The sequence below is a fragment of the Corvus brachyrhynchos genome, unplaced genomic scaffold (genome assembly GCF_000691975.1).
Source record: "Corvus brachyrhynchos isolate BGI_N302 unplaced genomic scaffold, ASM69197v1 scaffold21, whole genome shotgun sequence".
Classification (NCBI taxonomy): Eukaryota; Metazoa; Chordata; class Aves; order Passeriformes; family Corvidae; genus Corvus; species Corvus brachyrhynchos.
In genome coordinates, this window is record NW_008236924.1 from 45,275 (window position 1) to 69,930 (window position 24,656).

The 24,656-nt window shown below is 37.0% G+C and overlaps 1 protein-coding gene across 5 annotated transcripts; it reads right to left on the bottom strand.

Annotated features, from left to right (window-relative positions):
- Nucleotides 1-1,629: 1,629 nt before the first annotated feature.
- MAPK9 (mitogen-activated protein kinase 9) lies at nt 1,630-24,271 on the bottom strand. Of its 5 annotated transcripts, XM_017728070.1 has the most exons (12): nt 23,950-24,037; nt 23,292-23,527; nt 19,950-20,079; nt 18,730-18,788; nt 17,689-17,827; nt 17,313-17,478; nt 15,986-16,057; nt 11,977-12,159; nt 11,337-11,461; nt 10,744-10,807; nt 9,188-9,259; nt 1,630-8,434 (listed from the first exon to the last, which is right to left on the bottom strand). In XM_017728070.1, exons 5-12 carry the CDS (start codon nt 17,815-17,817, stop codon nt 8,292-8,294), a joined length of 954 nt encoding a protein of 317 aa, XP_017583559.1. In that variant the 5' UTR covers nt 17,818-17,827; nt 18,730-18,788; nt 19,950-20,079; nt 23,292-23,527; nt 23,950-24,037; the 3' UTR covers nt 1,630-8,291. The 5 variants fall into 5 exon arrangements, with proteins under 5 accessions (XP_017583559.1, XP_008627115.1, XP_008627114.1 ...); XM_008628893.2 differs by lacking the exon at nt 23,292-23,527 and having other exon boundaries at nt 23,950-24,271; XM_008628892.2 differs by lacking the exons at nt 15,986-16,057; nt 23,292-23,527 and adding an exon at nt 16,286-16,357 and having other exon boundaries at nt 23,950-24,271.
- Nucleotides 24,272-24,656: the final 385 nt, after the last annotated feature.

Here is a 24,656-nt window from a genome sequence, read left to right on the forward strand (position 1 = left end):
TAATTAGCCTCCCTACAGCACTCCCAGAAGAACACACTAGTTTCAAGAAATACAGTAACTACCTTGATACAGCATTAATGACACACAGTTAAGTATCAACAAAATAACCCCTGTTCTTTTAACCCACTGCAGAACTGTAACATAAACAAATAGCATGTTACTTAAACCTGTACCAACCTAAAACTATACTTTGTATGATAAAAACATGTGGTTCATTATTTGCTCTTCCAGCCAGATTAACTGTAAGAGAGGCCACCTACCTGAGAGGTGTCACCAAAGTAGCCAATGGTGTGTAAGCAGAAAGCACACAGATGTTTTTCTCCTTCCCCAAAGAATAGCAAGCAGCTTGTTTTAAGACCAAATATGAATGAATCAAAAACCCGGAGTCTTACCCCACAAGGCTCATGGAATGAGACAGCCCTGCTCTGTTCCAAGCCCCAGGCAGCACTGAGAATCTTCATTCCCAAGTGCCTCCTGGCCAACCCCTTCCGTGCACTCATATGAGTGCGTCACTGAACAAGAGCCTGTTTCATTGCCACCTTCCCACCAAGCAATCACAAATGAGCAGGTGTTTCATTTGAATTCCAGCACTTGCTTTCTTCTTTTTTTCTACTCTCTTTTTTAGACCTCATTGCTATGAAGAATATCAACTTCTGAAGTCCCACTTTCCTCAAAAAATATTTGAGTCTTGTTTAATCACACCGCTTCCTCCTTACTTTTTTAAAACTGTCCTGCCAGCATCGAGAACTTGCAGGAAACATAAAGAAAAGGTATTGCATAAGTGAGGAATGTTCTTGGGTAATGCTTTGTAAAGCACTTCCCCGCTCACACATCATCCTGCTTGATTTTTTTGTTGCTGTTGGTCTGTATTTAACAGATTAAATCTTCCTTGTAGCCCAAACAACAACCTGAAAAACATCCCATCATCTAATACAGGGATGCTTTGGGATGTACTGGGCATCCCTGCTTTATCCAGATACTCTATTGCAAAGCCCTGTAGAGAAGAGGTAAAACTTTCATGTTCTCCACATAAGAAATTAACACTGCTGTAAAAAGAATTTCAGACTGTCCCAGGTGAAGCTTTCACAACAACAAAGGCTGGCTGAGAGCCCTCACCCTGGATCTGGGAAGGCAGCTGTTAATCCTCCCTTTAATATCAGAAACCCTTCATTAAATCCAGGAGATCAAAGCAGCAGTTCAGTTTTACTTCCCATTCCCTGGAGCTAGAGTAGACAGCTCTGTGAGGTGCCTGGAAACCTCATCACTGTCTTTGCAAAAATACTCACATCGTCCTCAAAAGAAGCACAGTGGAACTATTTTTTCAAGCTTCTACCATTTAAACAACACCCAGTAAGTTTCAAAAGTTTCAAAACACACTTGGCAGCAAAACCAAGTGCTGTTAATGTGCCCCAACATTCCAGTTGTTCAGGAAAAAGCTGCTCCAAACATTTTCCTAAAGTTTTTTCATGCCAACACTTATATTTCGGTTAACTGGAAGCTAAAGTGGTAACTGAAACTGCATGTTTTGAAAGAAGTAATCTATACATGATTGGTTAAATAAAACATTCCACTTCAACACAGGAAGAACCAAGAAAGAAAAAATATAGTAAATAAGACAGACTCCTAAAATCTTTTATGTACACATATTTATTTGCAATTTTACAGTGGCTTTAGTACTGTTTTACGATAATGTTTTTGGAAAGAAAAAAAAAACCAACCAAAAAGCTTCAGAACAAGGCTTTAACTAGAACTACAGGACTAGTTATTGACAGTTTTCCTTATGAAATTCTAGTTTCCTAAAGAGTATCAGTCCAAAAAACCAATGAAGCATGACTGCTGTCCATAAAAAAAAAAACCCAAACAAACCCCAAAAAACTTTCTAGTCATCCTGAAACCAAAGTCCAGCATCAGACAAAATAGCCACTGCATTGAGAGGAACATGTTCCTATTGCACAAGCATCGAGAATGAGATATGACAATCAAAGCCTAATTCTGTAGGCAGAAGAGGCCACATGTATCTATAGTTAGACTTCAAAGCACATCTTTCTTCTGAAATTATATACCAGACTATAACTGATATTAAGGCCATAAAACCAGAACACTGTAAGAAGTGATAGGGCTTGATGCTACTTTTGGTGACATTCAGTAAACAGAAGGTGGGAAAGAGGACCAAACCAACAAAGGATTGTGAGGGGAGTTAAACTTGAAGGCATTTCAAAAGAAATTCTCAAAGAACTACATTTTGGAGGGGGTTTATTTTGAGTCATTGGATAAAACTGGATTTCATAACTAATCACTCAATGAGCCTATTACACTCTTTAATAGCCCATGTTCTGTAATACATTAAATAATATATTTTCTGGAATTTACATTTTAATTTGTATGAAAACAGTTAATTATTTCTGCTTGTTATTCCCTCTTTAAAATAGACTAAGATTTGTATAATCTTTATAAATTATCTTAACAACCAGGTAAGGCTTCAATGCACTGAGTTAACTGCACACAGCTATCTCTGATTTGCTCTTAATTAGGCATCTTGATCACACTAAACTGCTAAAACCACCTAGGGAACCACATTGTGATTTAAAGAAAGGGATAATTAGGTATTGCTGTCTGTTCTATTTGTGTTCATTTGATTAGTGTATAAAACACCTGAAGGCAATGGCTCCAAAGAAGCAGTAGCTACCATGGAAGTTTAAACTTTTTACTTTAGGAAAATCTGGGAATCCAATGAAGCTGAAAATGCACATTAGTCATTTTATAAAGTTTGGCTTGCCACCAGTTAAGAAAATATAGGTATCAAAAACAGACAAATAACACTGCTAACCATCTGTTACATTTTCTTTTAAAAAATTAGCACCAATTTAAGCATCTGAATTCATAGAAAAGCTTGTGACACACTTGGGTTTTCAAAAATGGTTTTCCCAGTTAGAAGACAAGACAACAGCACATGCTCAGGGGTACTGAAGAGCTCTGTGATCAGCAACAAACATGATCTCTGCTTCAGGCAGCCAGCATCAAATGCTCTTCGTACCTGACTCCCTCCTCCTCTGCTTTGTTATCCTAAGGAGCCTGTGGAGTGCTGAGCTACTGCTCAGCTGGGGAAAAAAACCACAGGGACTTGTTCAAGGACACCCCAGCAAATACCAGGGGTTTGTTGGAGCATTTCAGAGCAGGGACAGTGTCTTCCTGTGGGAGTCACAGAGCATCTGCTGCAAGGGAGTCCCACAAGGCAGATGTCCTGGCCTCACCACAGCATATACAACTACTTTATGATGCATAGCCAAGAGTTAAGAAAAGTTTCTTTGTTTAAAAAAAGGAATCCTAGTGCTCACAGTGAGCTGCCCTTGCTACAGGGACAGACATTGCTGTGTCTTTATCAAATAGATGGCCAGGTAGTCACACTGCCAATCAAGTGACCCACTCAGAAGGTATTTCTCAAATGATCTCTTACCATGTGTTAAATTTCAGCCCCCAAAAAGTTTCTTATTTCAAATCTCTGAAAACAGGTTTAAAGAAACATGCTGATCAACTCTATCAGAATAGCAAAGCCTGCAACTAAAATTTAAACACATTAAGCATGTTTTCATTCCTTTTCACACCATATATGGTTGTATTTAGAAGAATCCTAAAGTGCTTAAACCCAGCAATTAATAAAGTTGATTTCTTTTGTGCAAAACTGCAAGCACCTTTTAAAAAAATAAGCAGCAGCATCAAGGAATAAACTTAAATAGCTAAATGGATTTTTCTCTATTTTGTTTTGAATTCTTGGACCAAAATGATTTGCCATCTTTTCAATAACAAATTGCAGAAGAGTGCATTTTATTAGTTTAATTTTATACTGGACACGTTATACACGTTTGAAATAGCGGACCCAGAAAATTAATATCCACAAAGCAACACTGTGGGACTGAAATCCAACAACTGAAATTTTAGCTACAAAAATAATCATTTTATAAAACACAAACAGAAACAATGGTTATCTCTCCACTTTCCTCCAAAGCTAATATGAGAAAAGATGGTTTACTTCAAACATTATTTTAGCTCCAGACATTATTTTAGCATGCAGAGTGGGCAAAAACCAAAACTGATTTGACAACTTGTGTAAGAAGTTTTTAAAACATTACTCATGTAAAAGACAATCTAAAATATGTAAAATAATGAGCCAGAATACACTTTTTTTGTCATATTTCAACATGTTAAAAAAAATAATTCAAGACACTCTGGAAAAGCAAAGAAATCACTAGATTCATTATAGAACTCAAGTCCAAATTCTGCATCTGGGTGCAGGTGTCCCTGGATCAAAACCAGTTTTGAGCAGGAATTACACAACACACATCCCAGGAAAGAATCTGGTTCCCAGTATATGGTCTCACTACGTTTAGCATCAAGCCCTGATAGAATCCATACAACACATGTAGAATATGCAGACAAAGGCAGCTCAGCATTTACCCAAACACCCTCTGCTGCTGCAAGGCTGAACCCGCGCTCCCCAACAACCACAAAGGTTTGTCTGCACCTGGAGCTGTGACCTCCGAGCTCACTCCCAAGTGGAGGGAGGCCCTTGTGACAACACAAGGCTCATCCAGCCCATCCTTGGAGACTCCATATGTCAGCTATATTTGGAACAGAGAAATCCTACTTCATTCATAAAATTGTAACTTTAAGGAAAGCGATTTAGCACTTAAGGTCCTTCCTTTAAGAAAGGAAAATTAAACATATGGAATCGCTTTTTTCTTTTAATTAATTTCGAATAAACATATATGCTCTGTTTGGATGTAAAAAAAACCAAAACCTCAAGAGCACTCTGGTTCCTAACAGCTTTTGAAACTCTCCAACCAACTAGTTAATTTCTAGTCAGTGTTGAGTTTTTCATTTTTTTGACAAGAAAATGCAAGCCCCTGCAGGAAACATTACAAAACTTCAAAGGCTGTTTGCAAACTGTAGTTTCCAGTCCTTAGACTAGTTTAGTTTTTATGATCCATGCAGACAAAGCCTTAATTTTGACCTACACTTATCATATCACAGTATTTCCTCAAAGCACACTTACAGGCTGCTTACCCAGATTTCAAAATGCCAAGCTTCTCTTTCTAAGGCTTTTTTGAGGAGAAATTATATAAGCACAGATAAAATTAACTGTTTAAAACATACTCCATTTCTGCAATGCCATTCAGCTACTCAGTGTTCAGATGTTTAAGTAAAGTTTCTGGTAAAGTATCTATTGACAGCCAAAGATCCCTTTCTTTTTCAGGTGAGCAGTTAAGATTACAGATTGTATCTATGTTGACCACCATTTATTTTAGTCATAGTTCATAAATTGTCTATGTATGGTGCAGTAGTGGTAACACTATACAAAGTCTCTCAAAGGAAAGTAACATTCATGTTTACAAAACTGAGCTGTTTCCTTAATATATATGTATACACACACATAATCTTTAAATACATATAAATATTTATAAATGCCAAAGTGCAAAACAATGGTCAATTGCATCACTTTACATACATAATTTTAGTATTAGGAATAAAAGTGATTATATTGCACACCAAACTCTCCTTATTTTTAAACCCCTGTCAAGTTACATTGCATTTTGTTTTCCATCAGTGAGGAGGTTCTTGTGGCATTGACAACCATGCCACAAACCTGGCACTGAATTTCCCCTGCAGTCAGGAACAGCGATATGGGGAGAAGCTGCATGCAGTGCACTGAAGGCCTGCATGTACACTCTGGGATAACCTGGGAACTGCAGCATGCATCTGGCTGCTTTTGTGTATTGTCTGCATATGTGTCCTCTGGAAATCCATGTGCACTTGCAATTTGGTTTTGAATTAAAGTGGAGTCAAAATCCACAATACCCACAGACATTTCATGCATGCTCTGAAGGCATTCTGTAATTAAGCTTCAATGTATACCATAGCAAGAAGACATTAAAAAAAATTTAGGTATGAGACAGCTTTTCCTACAAGATTTACAAATAAACTCAGTTGATCTCAAGGTTGGGGTTTCTTGTCTTGTGCCATGAGTATATATTCACGCTAAGTGTATGTACTAGGAGAAGGTCAGTTCCAGTAATGAAGACAGGACAGTTTTGTTAAAAACATTAAAAGACAATTTGAATCACAGAATAATTTAGGTTGGAAGAGACCTGGAGGTCATCTGGTCCAACCCTCCATTGTGCTGAGCAGCCCAAGTCCAACAGGAAAAACTCAACTCTGCAAATATTCAAATCACATGGGGAAAAAGAAATAAATCTTTAAGTCTTCTAAAGCAGAAACTGTTAAAATGAACATAGAACAGTGCACCTTCAGCTGAAAAATTTAGAAGTCCTGAAAAATGAAATCCAGCAGATGACTTTGGTAATGAATCACTAATTGTTTGCTGTGTATTTTTAAATGTTTCTCCAGTGACGAGAATGCACTAAAAATATTTCACATATACTGTCAGTATCCAAAGATCAGAGTAAGTTATCCATAGGTTTATAACCAAACAATAAGAAAAAACACAAGCCTCAATATCTTGCAATTCAATTAAACAGAATTTTAAAAACCAGAGACGCCAGAATAATTCCAAAGTTAACTACTTTTTTTTTCCCCCCCCCTAATCTTCTGGGACATTAAAATCTTGATATTTTTGCTACAGCAAATTAAGCTATTAAAAAGGGGCAAAATTTAATATAAAAGGAGTATTTGCATAAGGAGAAAGTGCTGCTTTTCTACACATGAGGTCTGGAACAATGGACAGTTGTGTTTTACAAGGGAAGTATGTCAGTAATGCAGTGGCTGGCTGGGCCAGTATATGTTACAGGTTCTATTTATACATTCAAGACAAGAGTATCTGATCAACAGCTAAATATAGTGCCTTTAAGAAAGTGGTGTTTTACCTCACCTTGTACATGTCTATTACTCTTACAGTTCTACAGTTCAGTCACACACATGCACACATGAGATCCTTTAGCAAAATTTCACACCTGTGCACTCCAAAGTGAACGTGCACAAAGTCACAAGTGTGTGTTATAAAGCAATTTAAGCCCTATTCTACTGCAAATGCATTTTCTAATTCAACAGATTGTGCAATGTAACAGGCAATTTTGTATTATCTGATTCTGAAAACTGTATCGATAAATCTGTATGGAAGCAGCAAATAACCTCCTCCTCGTCTGACACTGCGTTTAGAAAATACGTATTAAACACATTTTTCTTCTCAGTACAAATAGAGGGTTTCCTAAGGTGAGAATAGAGCTAAGCTCTGTTAACTAAATACTTAATTTACAAGTGACTCAGAACTACTGTACTTTTATTTCTTTAATTACTCACTGGATAGAATGGACCCATTAAAAAAAATGGAAAATATTTATGCAGCTATTTGAGGCTGCAAGTCTCTCCAAGTCATCTCTCCTTTTATCAGTTTGCAGTGAATGAAGAGCATCATAGACAAAATTTCCTTTTCTGTTTATGTTTGTTAAAGGATGAGTATCACAAGCTAGAAAATACAGAACATTTTAGCACACTGTCCTCTTCCAAACAGGCACTGCTTCACAGAAAAGTCACTCATCCTTCCTCAAGATTTATTTAAGCCACTGTATCTTCCATCCACATTTAAAAGACTGAAAAAGTTAGAGACACTCAGGTGAAATACAAAGTAATGGCTTTATGCTTTAAACTTCACATTTATCTCTTCTACAAGAAGAGAGAATTGCTGAAAAGTGAAGATAGAAAGGGTTTGATATAAAAAGAAAAAGGAAAAAAAACGTGCTATGTGGAAGAAAAACTGCCCTTTAAACATAGTACTGAGAGTGTTCCACATGTGAGCTCACACTTACACACAACATTCCAGTCGTTATATAAAGCAAACTGCCACAGCCACACATTAAAACAAACTTCATAGGGACTATACATTCAGAAAGCCTACCAACGAGCAATACTGTACTAAAATGTAAACAACCACTGTGTCACAGAAGCCTGCCAGCTGGACTGGGATTGATGAACCCACTCAAGAGGAGTTATTGGCTAAAAGTCTATTATAACTGCTCACCTGAAATAGGCTGAAACAAAGAAAAGCCTATAAGAGTGTCTAAATTAAATTTTCTTTTGTTCTTTAGACATTGATTTGCTTTCATTCTACAACATTAAGCAGGCAATTTCATAACAACTGAGTAAAAAAAAACAACAGGCATTACTTCAGCAGAACATGCAGAACATGGAGTTTTTCTACTTGGTTCCATTAACTCACAAGCAATTCAGGCCCAATGGAAACAAGAGTTCTTTTCCAAAGTCAAGTCTGCAGTCATGGCTGATCACCGACATCCTTCGAGGGGTCCTGTCAAGGCATCCAGGCTGCTGTCTGTGTCTGAGGCCAATGTTTGCTCTGTTGACATGGATGAAATGTCATTGATAGAAGATGACTGGGAAGGACTGGTGTTGCTATTCACTGCTGCATCTGTGCTAAGAAAACCAAACATAATAAAATCTGAGGCAAGACAATATTACAGTCACAAATAACTACGCTTCTGGGCTGTGAGCAGCACTTTCCCCACAGAAATCCATAGAAAATCAAGGAATTAATAAAAAAAGGAGAAAAGCAAGCACTAAGGGCCCCAGCACTCAAAAGCCAAGGTGACCTTTTAAGAGATTTTTATTTCTCTCCCTCTCTGTGGAGGAAAGGGAGAAAAAACTAACAATGTATAGTGTGAATAGTGACTTGAGTGTCAAGAAATCTAACAGATAGAGTTAATAAAAGACAGCACAATATTCTGATTACTGAGCCGTGAGAACAGCAGCAAACACAAGGATTCAATCATGGGCACAAATACTTTGCACTGTTCAGTATCCTGAGGGAGCCCTAAGGCTGTTTAACCCTGCAGGAAAGGGGTTCATGCTGAGCCACAGAACAGCATTCAGCACAGAAGTTACCTGAGCACCAGATGAAGTAACGTGGTGCTGGTAACTTCATTTGATGACTGAGCCCTTTGGGGAGAAGGCAGCTCAGGGTGTCGCACACACAAGACTAATGAACTTTTTCTACAAGTTCGTAACAATTAAAAATCAGAGCACATGGAGTTCCAAAGGCAGATCCGTCTCAAGAGTCCCAAACAACAAAAACTTTGCCTACCTGCATTATTAAACAGGATTTCTTCATTCATAGACCAGCACTATGTGTGACAGTCACAGAACTACTGAAACAATGACTAACCTGAGGGCTGATCTTTTACCACACCATTCTTGCTCCTTTCTTCCCAATCCATAACTTCTTTGTATATTAATTCTTATGAGAGAACGGTGGGAGGAAAGAGAGAAGAGACAGAAAAAGCACTGTAAAATCACAGAGGATTTGCATACAATTCACATTTGTATCAAGGTACAAGGAAATGGTTAAGAGTCAGTCTGGAAGTAGAACAGTAGAGGTATTTATTTTCCCTCTTTCCAGCCCTACAGCAATAAGAGAATTATACAGATTTCATCAAGCATCACAGAAAGACATCAGGACTGTACCAAAATCAACATATTATATAAATAGGATAGCTGTCCACTTAAAAATAACAAATATCCCACCCCAAAATTTTATGTATACCTACAATGCACTAATATTAACTGTAAAAAAAAAAAAAAAAATTAAAAATCAGATTTGGATTCAAAATATGATTCTATGGAAACCTCCCTGGAAATTTTACTTTGATAACAAAATAATACATAATATTTATTCTTGAAGAACCATTTCCATGGATGTATGGAGGAAAATCTGGATATTTTGAAGAAGGTAAACAGTTAAAATATTGCACGAAAACCCTCATTTACTAATCAAGGACAACTTAGGATACCTGAACAACAACCAGAAAAATACAGAGTTGTAACTTAAATCACAGAAGCTTGTGTAAATACCCAGAATCTTAATGTAACTTAGATAACAGTATCTAAATAGATTAAGATCTTCAATTCTGAGTAACAATGTTTACAAATGCATTCAATTAGATTTAGCTGATCCATTTTACTTTTCCACCTTGCAGTAATCAAAGATGATTTGAAGCCTACCTATCTGTGCAGGCATGCCCTAAGGATAATATATGTATGTATCAGCCAGAATCAATATCTGAAATATATAAAGCTGTTCTACAAAAGCAAGCAGCTTTCAAAGTAGTCATAAAAGATGTCTATTACCCTTGGTCTTGTGATGGCAGATGTTAAAATTTTAACTGCCTCACCATTTAATGGTTTTGACTATAACTGTAAGGTGGAATTGATTTTAGTACCACAGTGCTGTTTACTCTTTTGTTTAAGTCAACAGTTTAATCTATTTGGTCAATAAATAAGCAATGAGATTAAAGAAAAAAAAACACACCAAAGAACTCTTCTGCTATTTAAGATTTCTAGAACAAATGAACTAGTAAATATTGTCAAGAGATATGGCTTAAATAATGCACACTGAGAAGAGGCGTGTTTCTTTTTCAGAAAACTCTCTATCAAGGAAAAAGCTATGCAGATTACAATGGGAAGGGAAAACAGAAAACTGCAGCATTTTGTTGAACAGACTTCAGGATGCTACACATATATATGAACATACACACACCTATGTAATATTCACTCCACACACAACATGTTTCCATTACTGATTTCTTTTCCTGTTGCCACAGGCAGTACTGCTTATTTGGAATAGTGGGGTCCAGTCTGTTACACAATCCAGCACACGCTGCAGCCACTCATTAATAACACAAGATATGACAATAAATGTAATTTGTCATGCTCACTTCTTACCTTTCCATTCTTCAATTGCATGTTCTCTTTCTTCCAACTGTGCATCATAGATTTGAGGTGGAGGCTACAAAGAAAAGAGAAGTCTATAGTGTCTACTACATCAGGTTAACACACCCAATCTTAACTAAAAAACCTAAAAATGACAACTTTTTTAGCGTTTTTTACCTTCCTTGTTGGCAGTTTATTCCCTATACCTCAAAGACACATTCATTTTAGAACTCCAGAATTTGCTTTTAAGTCCTGCTTTTAAGTCCTGAAAGGCTGTTTAAAAGCATCAACCAAAATTAAATTCATTGTAATGCTTTACAGGGCCTTAGAGCAAGTCCCTGTCTCAAAAAGCCCAGGAGTGCCACCAAACAGGCACCTCTTTCTGTAACTAAAATTAAATATTAACAGCCACTTTCAAAGTTATATCAGCTCCCCACCAGCAGCTGTTCTTCAGGTGATTCTTCCCCTAACGCTCATCTGAAGGCTTCCTGTGTGACTCCTGCTAGCCAATGAATGAGTTCAAAGCATGCTCTTGACTAAAATTAAAGGTATTTTTAAAGTTATTAAATTGGAATCTTAAAAATTTATTTTAGTTGCAAACTTACAGCTTCTGCTTCAGCTGGATCATACCAGACAGTAATATAAGGATGACGTAAGGCTTCATCTACAGAAATTCTCTTGTCTGGATCTACTACAAGCATTTTTGACAATAAATCTCTAGCTTGGCTGGCTAGAAAGTAAAGGTGAAAAGAACACACATGTAAAAGAGCTGTAGAGTTTCATGTCTGACACAGGAAATGAATACTGGAACACAGGACATGCACTGCAACATTTCACTTCTTTTCTACAGAATATAATAAGGTGGATTGTTGGGAGGGGGTTTACTTTCTCAGTAATTATCTAAAGATAAAGCATAGCCCACATGAGCTGTATGTACTAGAAAAAGATGATCAGCAATAATCTCAATAACAAGTATTACTTTTGGAGAACATTAAATGACAGACATTATTCAATGGATTAAAATTAACAGAATTAAACAGAATCCTGGGGACAGGGAAATAGTACATATTTAGTAACTACTACTAAGATTCCAGAATTTGTCATAAATGAAAGAAACAGAAGATATGCAGTTTTTAATGTTGACATCTACTACAATAAATACTTTTATTAGGTTTTTAAATGAAGTGTGCTGCAGACATTTTAAATTAACATCATAGAAAAAAGGAGAGAAAAAACTCGCCTTACTTTTTAACTTGTCACGATCAGATTCTGATGGAAATATCCAGTCTGGGAAGAGCTCTTCAAACTTAATACCAGGATATTTTGGTCTGTTTTCTACATAATTCCTCACTGTAGGCTGCAGTTTCTTCATGAAGTCTGCTGATGGTGTTCCTAATTGTTCAATAACTTTATTCCATTGATCAATATCTGCACCGTATCTTTAGGAAAATCAGCTGAACAATTTGAAGTCTGCACTCTACAAAAATACCACTTACAAAATCTGAGAAGCTAATGGAAACTTGAACAGAGGACACAAAGATGAACTTCATGGTAGCATCAGCAGTATTCTGAGCTGCCATGCAAAAAGCTACACTGACACAAAAATAAGACTCAGATTTTGTAATCTGAAGGACAGGCTGGAAGTGCTGCACAATGCATTATGCTTAAGTATCTTTTTCTAATTATAATACTTCTCTGGAGTCCAAAAGAAGCTTTATTTGGCAGTTGTATCCATAGCAAAACAACTCTAAGGTCAGAAAAGAAAGGCTGCTGTGGAATCTTCTGAAGTGCAATATAACATCAGGAACACTGAAAATTCTTGAAGGTAGAGAAAAACACAAAAAACCCTAAAGCACAAATGCATCCCATCCAAAGTAAGGAATTTTGTACCTGTCTCCTAAGGAAATCAAGTTTTGGGTTGGAGCGTTTTGCAGGGGTGTAGTTGGATGGTTGGGGGCTTTTTTTGGTTGGTGTTTGGGTGGGGTTGGTTTCTTTTCCTTTTTCAACTTCAGAAGAGGTGCAGAAGAGTTCTGAACAGGAAATCCATATTCCAGAAGGTTCTGTACCAGGTTCTTTTGTTTAAGTGTATCAACCGTGGTAATACTCCCAGATAACTCTGTTCTTGAATTCAAAATTTAAATATTTTATAAGAACAGTATTTACAAGCCACAGGTTGAAATTGTGCCTCATGTTTCTTCAGAACTGTCCCTTCTCCCTCTCTCAAGTGAAGGCATTTTCCCCAGACATGGTGACACTCATTACAGAGATACCAGAGCCTGCTCTGAACCAGCCTAGCTGGGGAAACAAAGCTCATTTATCACAGTGAGAAGACACTGCATTAATATTCCTGATATTTAAGTCTACTCAGATCTACACTTTCCAGTTTTTCCTGATAAAAATGTGCAATTCCAGCAGAGCCTATCCACTGACCTTGTAAACATTCATAGCTAAATTCACAATCTAGCACTTCAACCTATCCATTCTCATAGACAGATTATGCAACTAAACAACAAATATGCTATACTTTGAATTAAGATGTATTTTAAAAACACTGAGGTGCTTCTATTTCAGTTAGTGTGTCAAGAATATAACTAGGATTGTATGTATAGTCACTGCTCCATGCTAAGACTTTAGACTTCTGATACAAAGATTGAAAATTTTATTTGCTTATTGAATGCATTCCAATGGAAAAGCTATATCAAAATCAAAATTAAGAAGTGAATATTGTTAACCGTCATGCTAAAACAAAACACAAAGAGAAAATTAACATACATCAGGAAATTTTGTTCCTAGCTGAGAAACTGATTTTTGTGAGATCTCCACCAACCTAGATTCAAGATGCTTCTCCTTTGAGTAACAGCAGCCTGGTTAGTCAGATAAACAGTTTATTGAGGTCTCAGAAGACTACAGGGAGGGCAGAAAACTTAATGACCTGTCCCACTTTAGAGGTAAAAATGGGCAAAAACCAGTATCTCAGTTTCAAAGTGCTTTACAGATGGTAAAAGTTGAAAAAAAAATTCTCAACATAGGATGGACTTAAAATAAGCTTCTTATCAGAAACCCAAGTGGGATTTCAGTATAAAGCAGGCAGAGTAAGCTCTCTGTGAATGACCTCGCAGCCTTCAGACAAAGCCACTCTCCCCATTCTAGAGACTTCGGGGTCAGAAGGAATCAGACATTTAATCCATTCCAAGTCTATGTGCCTTTTGGGACTCTGGAAGAAGAGAAGTTGAAAACAGAGTCCTTATTACAATCACAACAAAGCATGACTTTTCCCAAGAAAGCACAAATACCCCTCATGCTTTTTGCATTGGTCAGGCAATCAGTTTCCTTCTCCATACGGGCAGACAGAACATCAAAAACACTCCACTGCTGCCAGGCTTTTCCATTATTTCACCTTAAGTATCTACATTCCCTGGTTTTTCTCCATTTCTCGCTTCCACTGCAACAGCAACTGGTAGTAACTCAGGCCTACCCAGCACAGTCAGGAGCAGGTTCTGTGTACCCATCACCCTGGCAACGCAGAGCATTTCATTCCAGCCAGAGTACTGCTGCAAGTATTCCAGAAACTCCCATCCACCATCTGGGAAAATACAAATTGCTGAATCTAAGAGTAGGTTTTCCGGAAGATAGTCAAGGGCAAGCACTGGGCAATGGGCTGAACTGAGCTCCCTCCTCTAAATGCCCAAATACTAAGACATTTTAAAATTTAACTTAAAGAAAGCAACCGAACAAAAGAAACCCCAAACACAATCAACAAATGGAAAGCTTCATGGCCATGCACAGCAGCACTGCCCATAAACCACCCTGCCAAGACAATCCTGCAGCTGAAGGTGACAACCTGACCAACACAGTGATCACTCAGATCAACAACACAAAGAGTTTTCAATATCTCACATTAAAGAGAACTGAAACTCTCACAAGAAACAAAAATCCCTGTAAGCACAGCTAAGCACTGCCCTATCAGAGGAGGAGACTCCTTGAAACATAGACTGGTGGAACTTCAGTGACCCTGAGAGAATCACAAACCGTAACTTGCATATTCAACAAGTATGAACAAAATTTCCTTCATTTATTCATGAATAAATCAAAATAGCCCATGCTAACAACATGCAGGTGAAAGACACATAACATCCATGAAGAATTGTGTTAGGTTGGTCTGAAGGCTTCAAAAGGTAAAATAATAAGTATAGAAAGGAAGAAAGGTAGAAAAAAAAGAGACTTATTTAACATTTAGTCATTTTACTACTAAATAATGCATGATCAACTGTTGAAGATCATTGTCATGAAATTTAGCATTAAAATTGGAAGTCCTCCTCTATAAGATACACAGGTATCTGTGAACAGGCACCTGATGTTTTAGTGGTGGTTGCTCCTTGCTAATGAGCAAAAATATTATATTGACTTAAAAAACTTGGAGTACAATTATGAAGACAGGTTCCCCAGAGAAGCTGTGGTTGCCCCATCCCTGGAAGTGTTCAAGGCCAGGCTGCACGGGGTTTGAAGCAACCTGGTCTAGTTGAAGTTGTCACTGCCCTTGGCAGGGCAGTTGGAACTAGATGGTTTTTCAGGCCCCTTCCAATCCAAACTATTCTCAGATTATGATTCTATGAAATCTTGGTCAAAAATATTGGAGGGAGAAATGGAAGAATAACAATCTTATAGAAAAAGTAAATACAAAATCAAATTTTCATAAAATGGGGGAAAAAAAAGAACCTACAGAAAGGTTTTCTTTTTATGTTAAATAATAATAATAAAAAAAGATCTCATGCAGCGTGCTTGCCATCAGGTCACCTTTGCCCAGCAAGCGCTATAAACAAGAAAAAAATCTGATTGAAACTCAAAAAATTGTGCAATAAAAATTAGTCTACTGTTAAAATAAATAATAAGCAAAATCCATGCATAGTTAAGAAGTAACTTTGTAGGCTTTTGCTTAAAACACTTATCTACAAGAGTAAAAAAGCAGTTAAGTATATTTTCTGTATTTCAAACCTAGCAGGATCTGTCTTTTAAACTACAAAAGCTGAAGCTCATAACACATTGGATTCAACTACTATAAATTACATCAAATGTAGTCTACTAAGAAAATAAAATGGAAAGCTCAACAATTTGGTTAATGACACTAATTTCAAAGAGCACAGTGGATCTAGTAAAACATATTCTTGAAAACATTGTTTATACTTTTATACAGATCTAAGTAACTGTGTTTCTGTTGGAAGTGGAATGGGATTCAAGGATGACTAGGGAAGGATACGATCAGTGCCTTGGAATATCACACAACCTTTCACCAATTCTCCCATGATGCACCCAACTGACCAGATATCAACTGAAAATAAAAGTGAAATGATCAAATTATGAAGTATCATGAACAAATGTGAGGAAAACAAACAAAACCATCTGCATCTACAGTAAAACACAACAATGTGGAAAACCAAACTGCTCACATGAATTTTCAATCATATCAACACCAATTGACTATTCTGAATTTTGTTACTAGCATGTTGTAAAACATAGTCAGTGTTTACACTTGTGAAATGACCATGAAGAAGGATACAATCTCTTCCTGGGAACAGGACTTTATGGAGGACCATTTCTGCCATAATGCACCCAACAGACCAGATATCCACTATCATATGTTAGGTGCAACAAGGACAAAAGATTAAAGACATTTTCTTTTAAATACCACAATTATTTATTTGAAAACTCACACTGTATTCCCACAGTCCTGCAGATAATTTATTTTTGTCCCAACCAGAACAATCTCTGCTGAAGTTCTGATCCACATCAGTATGTGCTGTACAAGCTGCCTTCTGCACTAAATAAAGTGTTTTTATCATTATCAAGGGCCCAGCAAGGTCCCACAAGTCCCTTGTTTTAGACAGCCAAAACTACAGGTATACAAAACCATGGCATCCACAAGCTCTAGTGATAAAGCAAAGAGCATACAAGTCCAGTGCTAGGAAAAATCAGCAAGTAAACCCCCAATAATGCAAAGACAATTTCCTTGGCAGCAATTCCGTTGGCTGAATGTTCAATAGATTACAGCTGTGTTGGTTTTAATAATATAACACCCAGTCCCTTTGAGCACTATGCAGACTTAAGAGAATATAAGGCATGGTTTATGGTAGGGATCTGCAGCATATTTTAATATATCAGAGAGGTAAAAGGGGACACATTGTCAAAAGAAGATGCTTCAGAATAAAATTACATTGATTAAAGGGTTTATTATTTATATATTGATATTCTGGTTTATTGTTTTTTAGTATCAGCCAGCATCAGTGTCTAAACAGTTTTCTTAGAATAAAAAACATGGCAAAAAGATAATAGATGAATATATGACAAGATATAACTACAGCAGGGCAGAGGGAGCAGTAAATGTTAAATGGAGAAAGGCACACAGAAAACTATTATACTCTCAACAAAAAATTGTGCTGTAATAATTTTGATTTCCAAAACCATGATTAGAATAACAACAAACTTGACAGGGGGAAATCAGCCCTCCCTCCTCTTTTTAAAGTAGTTATGTTCCAAGAGAGACATACTTTAGACAGATAATTTAAAGCATTACTCCATCAGCTTACCATTCTCTTTATATCCCATTCCGAGGATAACCTCCGGTGCTCTGTAATACCGTGTTACTACATATGGAGTCATCATGAAGTTAGTACATGCTGTTCTTGCCAGTCCAAAATCAAGGATTTTTAGCGTGCAATCTGATTTTACTACTATGTTGCTGGGTTTCAAATCCTAACAAGAAATTACTTCAGTTAAGGAAGGATTAATAGTAATACCCACACACCCCCCTCCACAATCAGGATAAGCCAAAAATTCACTTTACTAACGACTGCATTTTCCTGCTCTGGTGTATGTGCATATTTATACAACCCCCTCCCTTCCTCCCTTTTTCATAAAAACTGTGTTCACAAAGAGTATTGTTAATGATCTACTACTACCTACTCTGTGGATGATACCAGCTGAGTGGAGATGCTTGATACCACAGAGCATTTGGTAAAGAAGATAAGACATTCTTTCATGATCCAATTCCATATGAATAACCTGGCACAAATTTGCATCCATCAGCTCCATAACCAAATATCTAAAGCACAAAAAAGAAAGCATTGAGAAAACTCAAGTCTTACTTTTCATATGAGGTTTAAGCTTAGCATAAGAGGTATTTAAAAAAATTCAACTACTTTGCTAACCTAAATGTCAAAAAGCCAATGATAAAAAAACCCACACATGACCACAGTTACAAAGTAAAATTAGCTATTCAGAAAGTTATACTATTAAAAATTAAGTGTTCAATATTCCGTCACAAAATACTAAAATTCCACTAGTTTTATAAACAGTAATACAGAGAATAATTCTATCTTTATGCATCATGAAAAACTAAGACTGAGTGAAGATGATGCAGAGATTGCAGATATTGCAACATAAATGCTCTTTCACTGCATTTTACTCTAAAAAATAAGAAAACTAGGATAATCACAGTGAAAACTAAGAATCATAAAATAATTTTCAGTTGTCATCTACTTACCCTCTTCAGACACAACACTCCCTCATTTACCCAAGCAGCCTATTCACAACAGCACATTCACTGGAACCTAGATACCCCACCAATCAAATGGCCATGAATCCTTTCTAGACCAACTGATAATGCTTGAATAAAAAAGAAATACATTCAGTTCTGAATCAAGGCCAAAATACTGTTGTGCTGATGTGACTGGTACAGTAAAAAATTGCTCTCACATTATCCAGACCAAGTTATTATCCTGAGGTGATGCATGCAGCTGAAGGACAAGGCACAGAAACCAGATGCATGTGCAAGCAAAGTATGGCAGGCTGACGAATAAAAGGTAAATATCCCTTTTTTATTTCCCACTTCAGCTTTTAGCTACTCTTGATTTTCAAAGCGTGAAGTCTGTAGGATACTGGAAATCCATCTCTAGGGCTTAAGCCAGTATTTGTCAGAGAAAATGAAAAAAATCTAGTACTTACACATCCTGAAATTCTTCTAGTGACTTCTGTGGTGTAAATACATTTAATAAACTAATAATCTATAAAATAAAAACAAACATTAGAAGAAACATCTGCTTTAATTCACATAAAACTCCACTACTGCAGAAGTTACTATGCAAAATGAAGTGCACACTGTTACTATATACACAATTTGAATGTTACTTGGCTGCACTTAATTCACATATGCTGAAAAACTGCCAATTCAGAACTAGTTCCAAACTGCAGCATGTGTGCCAAAGCAACCAAGATAGGACAAAATCACTTCTTTTCTTTTTTAAAGTTATATGACTTCTATCTCCCTCCCTAGTACCTGAAATATAACCTGTTTCCCCCCCATAAATAATAATCTCTTCTTTTAAATCACATGCTGTGCAAGGAATTTTAACCAAGGCTGTCCAAGACCACGTGCACAGAGGTGCCCCACGCCATCCCATTAAACTTAGATTATGATGTACTATTTCCAGAATTGCTAAAATTACTGTACTGCCATCTTTAATAACCACCTTGCTTTTATTCTGCTACATCTGGGCCTCACCAAAAGCTTACTTAAAAAGCAACCCTGAAAGGCTAATTGACTGCAGGAAGTTTGACACTTGACTGCACAACTTCAATGACCAGCAATGTTTTAGTTCATATTAGTACCAGAACACAGCAGTCACATAAACCCTGTATTCTTGTATTTGAACATTGAAGTATTGACATCAAGACTCACTTTAGGGGGTTCAAAGATTTCAAAATTCACAAGTATTGTCCATAGCCTTTCACTTTTTTAGACAGTGCTGCACCCCCAAAAACCCCACCAGTTAAACACTGTATTTAATAAAAATCTTGCCTAAGCTCAGAAGATTTAAATACAGGGAAGTTACAACGGTCAAAGCCACAAACCATCCCAGTGCCAAACAGGCTTTGCTGCAGATGACTTAAAAAGGGCAAATACAAGAGACCAAGGCCTGGTCTCTAAAGCTGACACTGATGGCAGCCCTGTACCAACAACACAGCAAAAACCTCCTCCCCTTGGCACTTCATACCCCAAGCAGCTCACCCAAAAACTGAGCCATGCATTGGGGAGAACTGCATTGCCCACAGCAAATCTTTCCAGTCACTATTTCCATTCCTTTGGTTACTAACAGCAAGTGAGAGAGCAAATCCTAAGCTTTTTTGATAACACACAGTAATGAGAAACACAAAGCCCAACTCACATTTTTGTGATTGACGCACTTTAAAAGAACGAGCTCTCTGTAGGCCCTTTTCGCGTGGGTTTGGTTCTGAAAAGGACGACTCAGCTTCTTCACAGCAACATTGATTCCAAGCACTGTATCAAATGCAGCACTAGAAGTGTTCAAAGACAAAAAGTTGAAGTCTGTTGGGGGGGAGGGGGAGGTGCAAAAGGGAGGCAGAAGTGAGGAAGGAAAAGAAACCAAGATTTAAGACAAAGTATATCCACTAACCTGTTGGTACAACATCTAATTTTAATTCAGAAAAGAAACATCCTTTAAAAACTACACATCCTTTAATAAATACAAGTAAGTCAAACAGAAGCCACTGACATTCATCAGAGGTCTTCCTGATCTCCTTTCTGTCTTTAGACTCAAACTGCTGACTCAAGACTCACACTCAAAATTGCAAGATCTAAAAATATTTTAGGCTTATTTGAAATCAAGAAGCATTCCAGCTGCCTAGTCTGTATATTTGGAATACTTTTTGGACACTTTTGCTGACTGACAATCATTTAGTATTTGCAGTGGAAATTTCTCTTTGCTAAAGGAGAATGACAACAATGTCTCCACAATCCCCTCTGCAGGGACCAATATTCTCCTGTACATGGATAGTTTGCAATGATAAAAAACTGTAGTGCCTAGCAGAAAATTACACTCATCATCTGCTTCTGGGTGGAAAAAAATGCACTGAATTGAGAACTATGGAAAACTCAGACTGAAGGGAGGAATACAAGAGTTTAGAAGTGACCATGACCATTAAATTTACCCGGTTTTTCAGTTGTGTTTGTTCCTTCCCTCTGCAGTTTGAGGTCAAAGTTTACACTTGCTTTAATAGCTATAAGAATCTAAAGCTAAAGTATCTGTACAAACAAAACAAGACTAAAGTGGGAATATTCTTCATTAGTTACACAGACTATTTGGCAAAATATATGTGAATTCCTAGCACATGCTACTCGGGAGATCGAGTCTTAAAACAGTTTCAGTTTGAAATAAGGATTCCCACATTACCCTATTTCCATTTAATGTTACTTTCATAGGGTAGGAAAGAATTCTCATTCACATTTTTTCCATGCACATTTAATCTCTTTGCGAGCTCCTTTCCTATCTGATCGAGGTATGTGACACCAGACTTAAAAGGACCATCACACTACATTACTATAACAAAAGGTACAGCTTCCCTCTGAGAACAACAATACTCAAATTATATCAAGTTTCCCAGCATAAAGTCGCTGCTTTCCCTCCTGGAAAAAAGCAAAACCACGACAAAGCAGGGCTCACCCAGGAGATGCTGTGTTTTCTTGGGACATGCCTCCAAATTTGAACCAACGTGCCACTTACCCTAAAGACTTGCTAGCATTTATTTCAGCTTAGTTCTGTGAAATGCACAAGTCATTACTGAATGCCACGACCAATCTCTGATTTAAAGCCTTTATGCCTGTGCAAAAGGAAACACAAAGTGGGAGGAAAGCAACTGGCCAGACAGTTGGAGAAATTATTTTCCTCCCAAACATGAAAGCACTGATATTTCAGTATTCATCCAAAAGATGTTACATGTAAATTAATTTTTATATGTCAATGCCTTTAATGTTTAATGACTTCCATATGTTAATGACTATACCTGTGAATTAGTATTAAATCAGTAACCAACAGGGTCTGTATGAATTAGCTGTAAATCACAGGACAGCAGTGGATAGAGGAATAATTTTAGGGGAAGTGCTCCTCTGTGATCTAACAAATCAGATGTATCAAGCCTCAGTCTAAGCACATATGAAGAACTCCACCTGAACCTCTTATTTTGGAGATTGACTAGAAAATTTAGGAAATCAAGGACAAGAAAGGAAAAAAAAAGATGTCAGGAAGTTAAAGACAAAAGTTATTTTGATTCAGTTCAAAATAGATTACCAGACTTCAGATGTATTAATATTTAGGAACAAAGAAGTGCAGTAAGTTAAATATGTGTGCTTTGTACATAAAATACAAAAGGTATATCCAGTTTCTCCCCTAGCCTGTTTGCAGTGTGAGCTAGGAATATCCTCTAAATAACAACTGAGTTACTTTTTCGTCTTCCTCAAGCTCTCATTTACTTTTTTTCCCAAGCATATATTTTTAAAACTACTTTTTTTCCTACATTTTAATATCAAAGATAAAACTACATGGAGCAATACCAATGGAGTTTCCCATTAAAATAACGGGGAAAAAAGCACAAATTTAGACCTCTCCTAGCTAAAGTGACACAGGCGGTATTAAAAATTTCTCATAAAAGGAATAAAATCCGGACACAAAACTCCAGAAACACTTTTCCTAATTTTTATGTTAAACATGGGATGATTAAAAAAATATCACTTCTGTGTGTTACACTAATGACCTGACAATTTTTTCAGCCAAACATAGCAGGATAGCACCCATCTTACACTGAGTTTTCTACATTTTACTTCCTAATTTTTTGTATCTTTCCCTTGAGTAAAGATTTTATGAGAAATTAAGATGTTGCACCTTGTTCAACTTGAGTTATTTCACAGGAAGATGAAAATTTATGCAATGTTTCACTCTGTTGTTCCATAAATCAAGTAGTTTCAAAACAAGTCAATATGTCAAATAATTTCTTCTTCCCAACACATTGACCTTAACACTACCTGCATTTCATTTTGAAGCAGGGACATAGTCAAAGTCATTTGGCTTAGAAATGCTCTGCTTCTAATGAAAGGAGAAATACTTTCAACCACCCCGAATTCCTGCATGCCATCTAAAGCAAGCATAACTCTGAGAACACTTATACCTGGAAAATGTCAGTACTATACTAAATCTTACCCAAATCCTAATGGCCAAGATCTAGGACCCTCTCATCACTCAGCCCACTGAAGAAGAATGAAATACGGTGTTCTCGTTTTGCTTGTTCATCATCTATCAGCAGGGCAAGAGGGCTATCTAAAAAATTCTAGAATAAAGACATGCTCCAACAAAAATGCACTCTTTACCTGTTTATATAACTTATTATGGTTATGAAAAGGCCAAGAAGACATGGGCAGGTGCTGTACAAGAAGTTGTTCACAGTACATGAGTCATCACACTTATTCTGCAGATTTTATAGATGAAGACAAACTGCAGGCTGGATTCAAAGCACGAACAGCCCACCATGTGCTGTGATTAAGTTAATATCACAGAGTTCCTGAGTACATCTGTTTGCTCCCCTGTTTATGGAATGAAAACCCACATCAATAAACATTTCTGCTGTTACCAAGTAAGTCTTGCCCAGCAAAATATGGGCTGGCACTAAGCTGTGCAGAATGGATTGCTGCAGTCTAAAAAATATTTGAAAGTGTTTACCTTTAGCTGGCCCAGAGGTGTGGTGCCATACAAGAGACTAAGGTTCAGGATCAGCCTAAGGACTCCCACGTCCTGGGCCAGTGGAGGCTGGACACAAAGCTGGGGTGACACACCAAGGGAGAGCCGGCCAGCCCAACCCCTCACACAGCATCCCTTTCTGGTTAATCCATGGAGTGACAATGACACTGATTTGCCTCATCCTGCCAGTTAATGGCAAGGTACTGCATTGATGGCTCCTAGAAATGGACAGGAGTGATTGGGAATAAAAGAGGGGGAAGAGAGGGGGCCATGATGAAGAAACGAGTAAAACCCAGAATCTCTCACCATTGTCATACCTTACACTGCAATATGACAACTACAAGGGCAATGGGAGAACTAGAAACAGAAATAAAGTGGTTAATGAGAAATGAAGAAATCTGTTGACCATTCTAATCTATGCAGTTATCCAAATATTAATTTTCCCTAAAACCAAAACAAAATAATAGGTTTGCACATGAACTATAGCAAGAAATTGGTTTAGAATTTATTTAGTCTATAACCCTGTAACATAAGAATTTATTACCAGTGTTTTATGTTCTGGTACCTCTACCAGAAATGCATGCAAATTCTGCTTTATATTTATAGCTTTTCATATTTAAATAAAGTATTTATTACTCACCAAACAATGCCCTGTGCCCCTGATCCTATGGGCTTCAATTGCTGGTAACGTTTTAGTACAGTGAATGTTGAATCTGCAACTTGAACACTGTAAAATTGACTATCACATTTACTGTCAGTCATGGTGCAGCGTCATGTAGTTTTGTCTCTCAGGGACCTGACAAAGTTTTCAAGATCTTAAAGAAAAAGAAAGAAAACAAATGTTCAATATCTCACTAATTTCAGGCAGACAAGATGGGAAATAGTATACATATTTTAATACATATTAATTTTTCAACAGCACACCATTAAACAAACATTCTTTCAGTTTTGTGCATTACCATTGCTAATGAAAAGTACTTGCAGACAGACAGCAATTACAGCTTTCACACTTTAAGGGAATGCATGTTCCTACTCCAATCCCTCAACAAAAAGCATCTCAGTAAACAACTGTATAAACAAAACCACCCAAATACAACTCTCTACTCCTTGAAGGTTACTCCATAACTTAGAACTACTACTATGTGCTAGGACTGTACTAATTTCTGTATTACAGAAAAAAAAATTCAAAAATTATGTTATTCAAACACTGAGTACATAGATAAAAGTGACTGCAGACATCCATGGAGTCCATGGACAGAAAGAAACGGGGTTTTAATAAAAGACTTGGTTAAAAACAAAACTGCCCCCTAAATCCCTGTGGCTGCTGCAATTTTTCAAACATCCCTT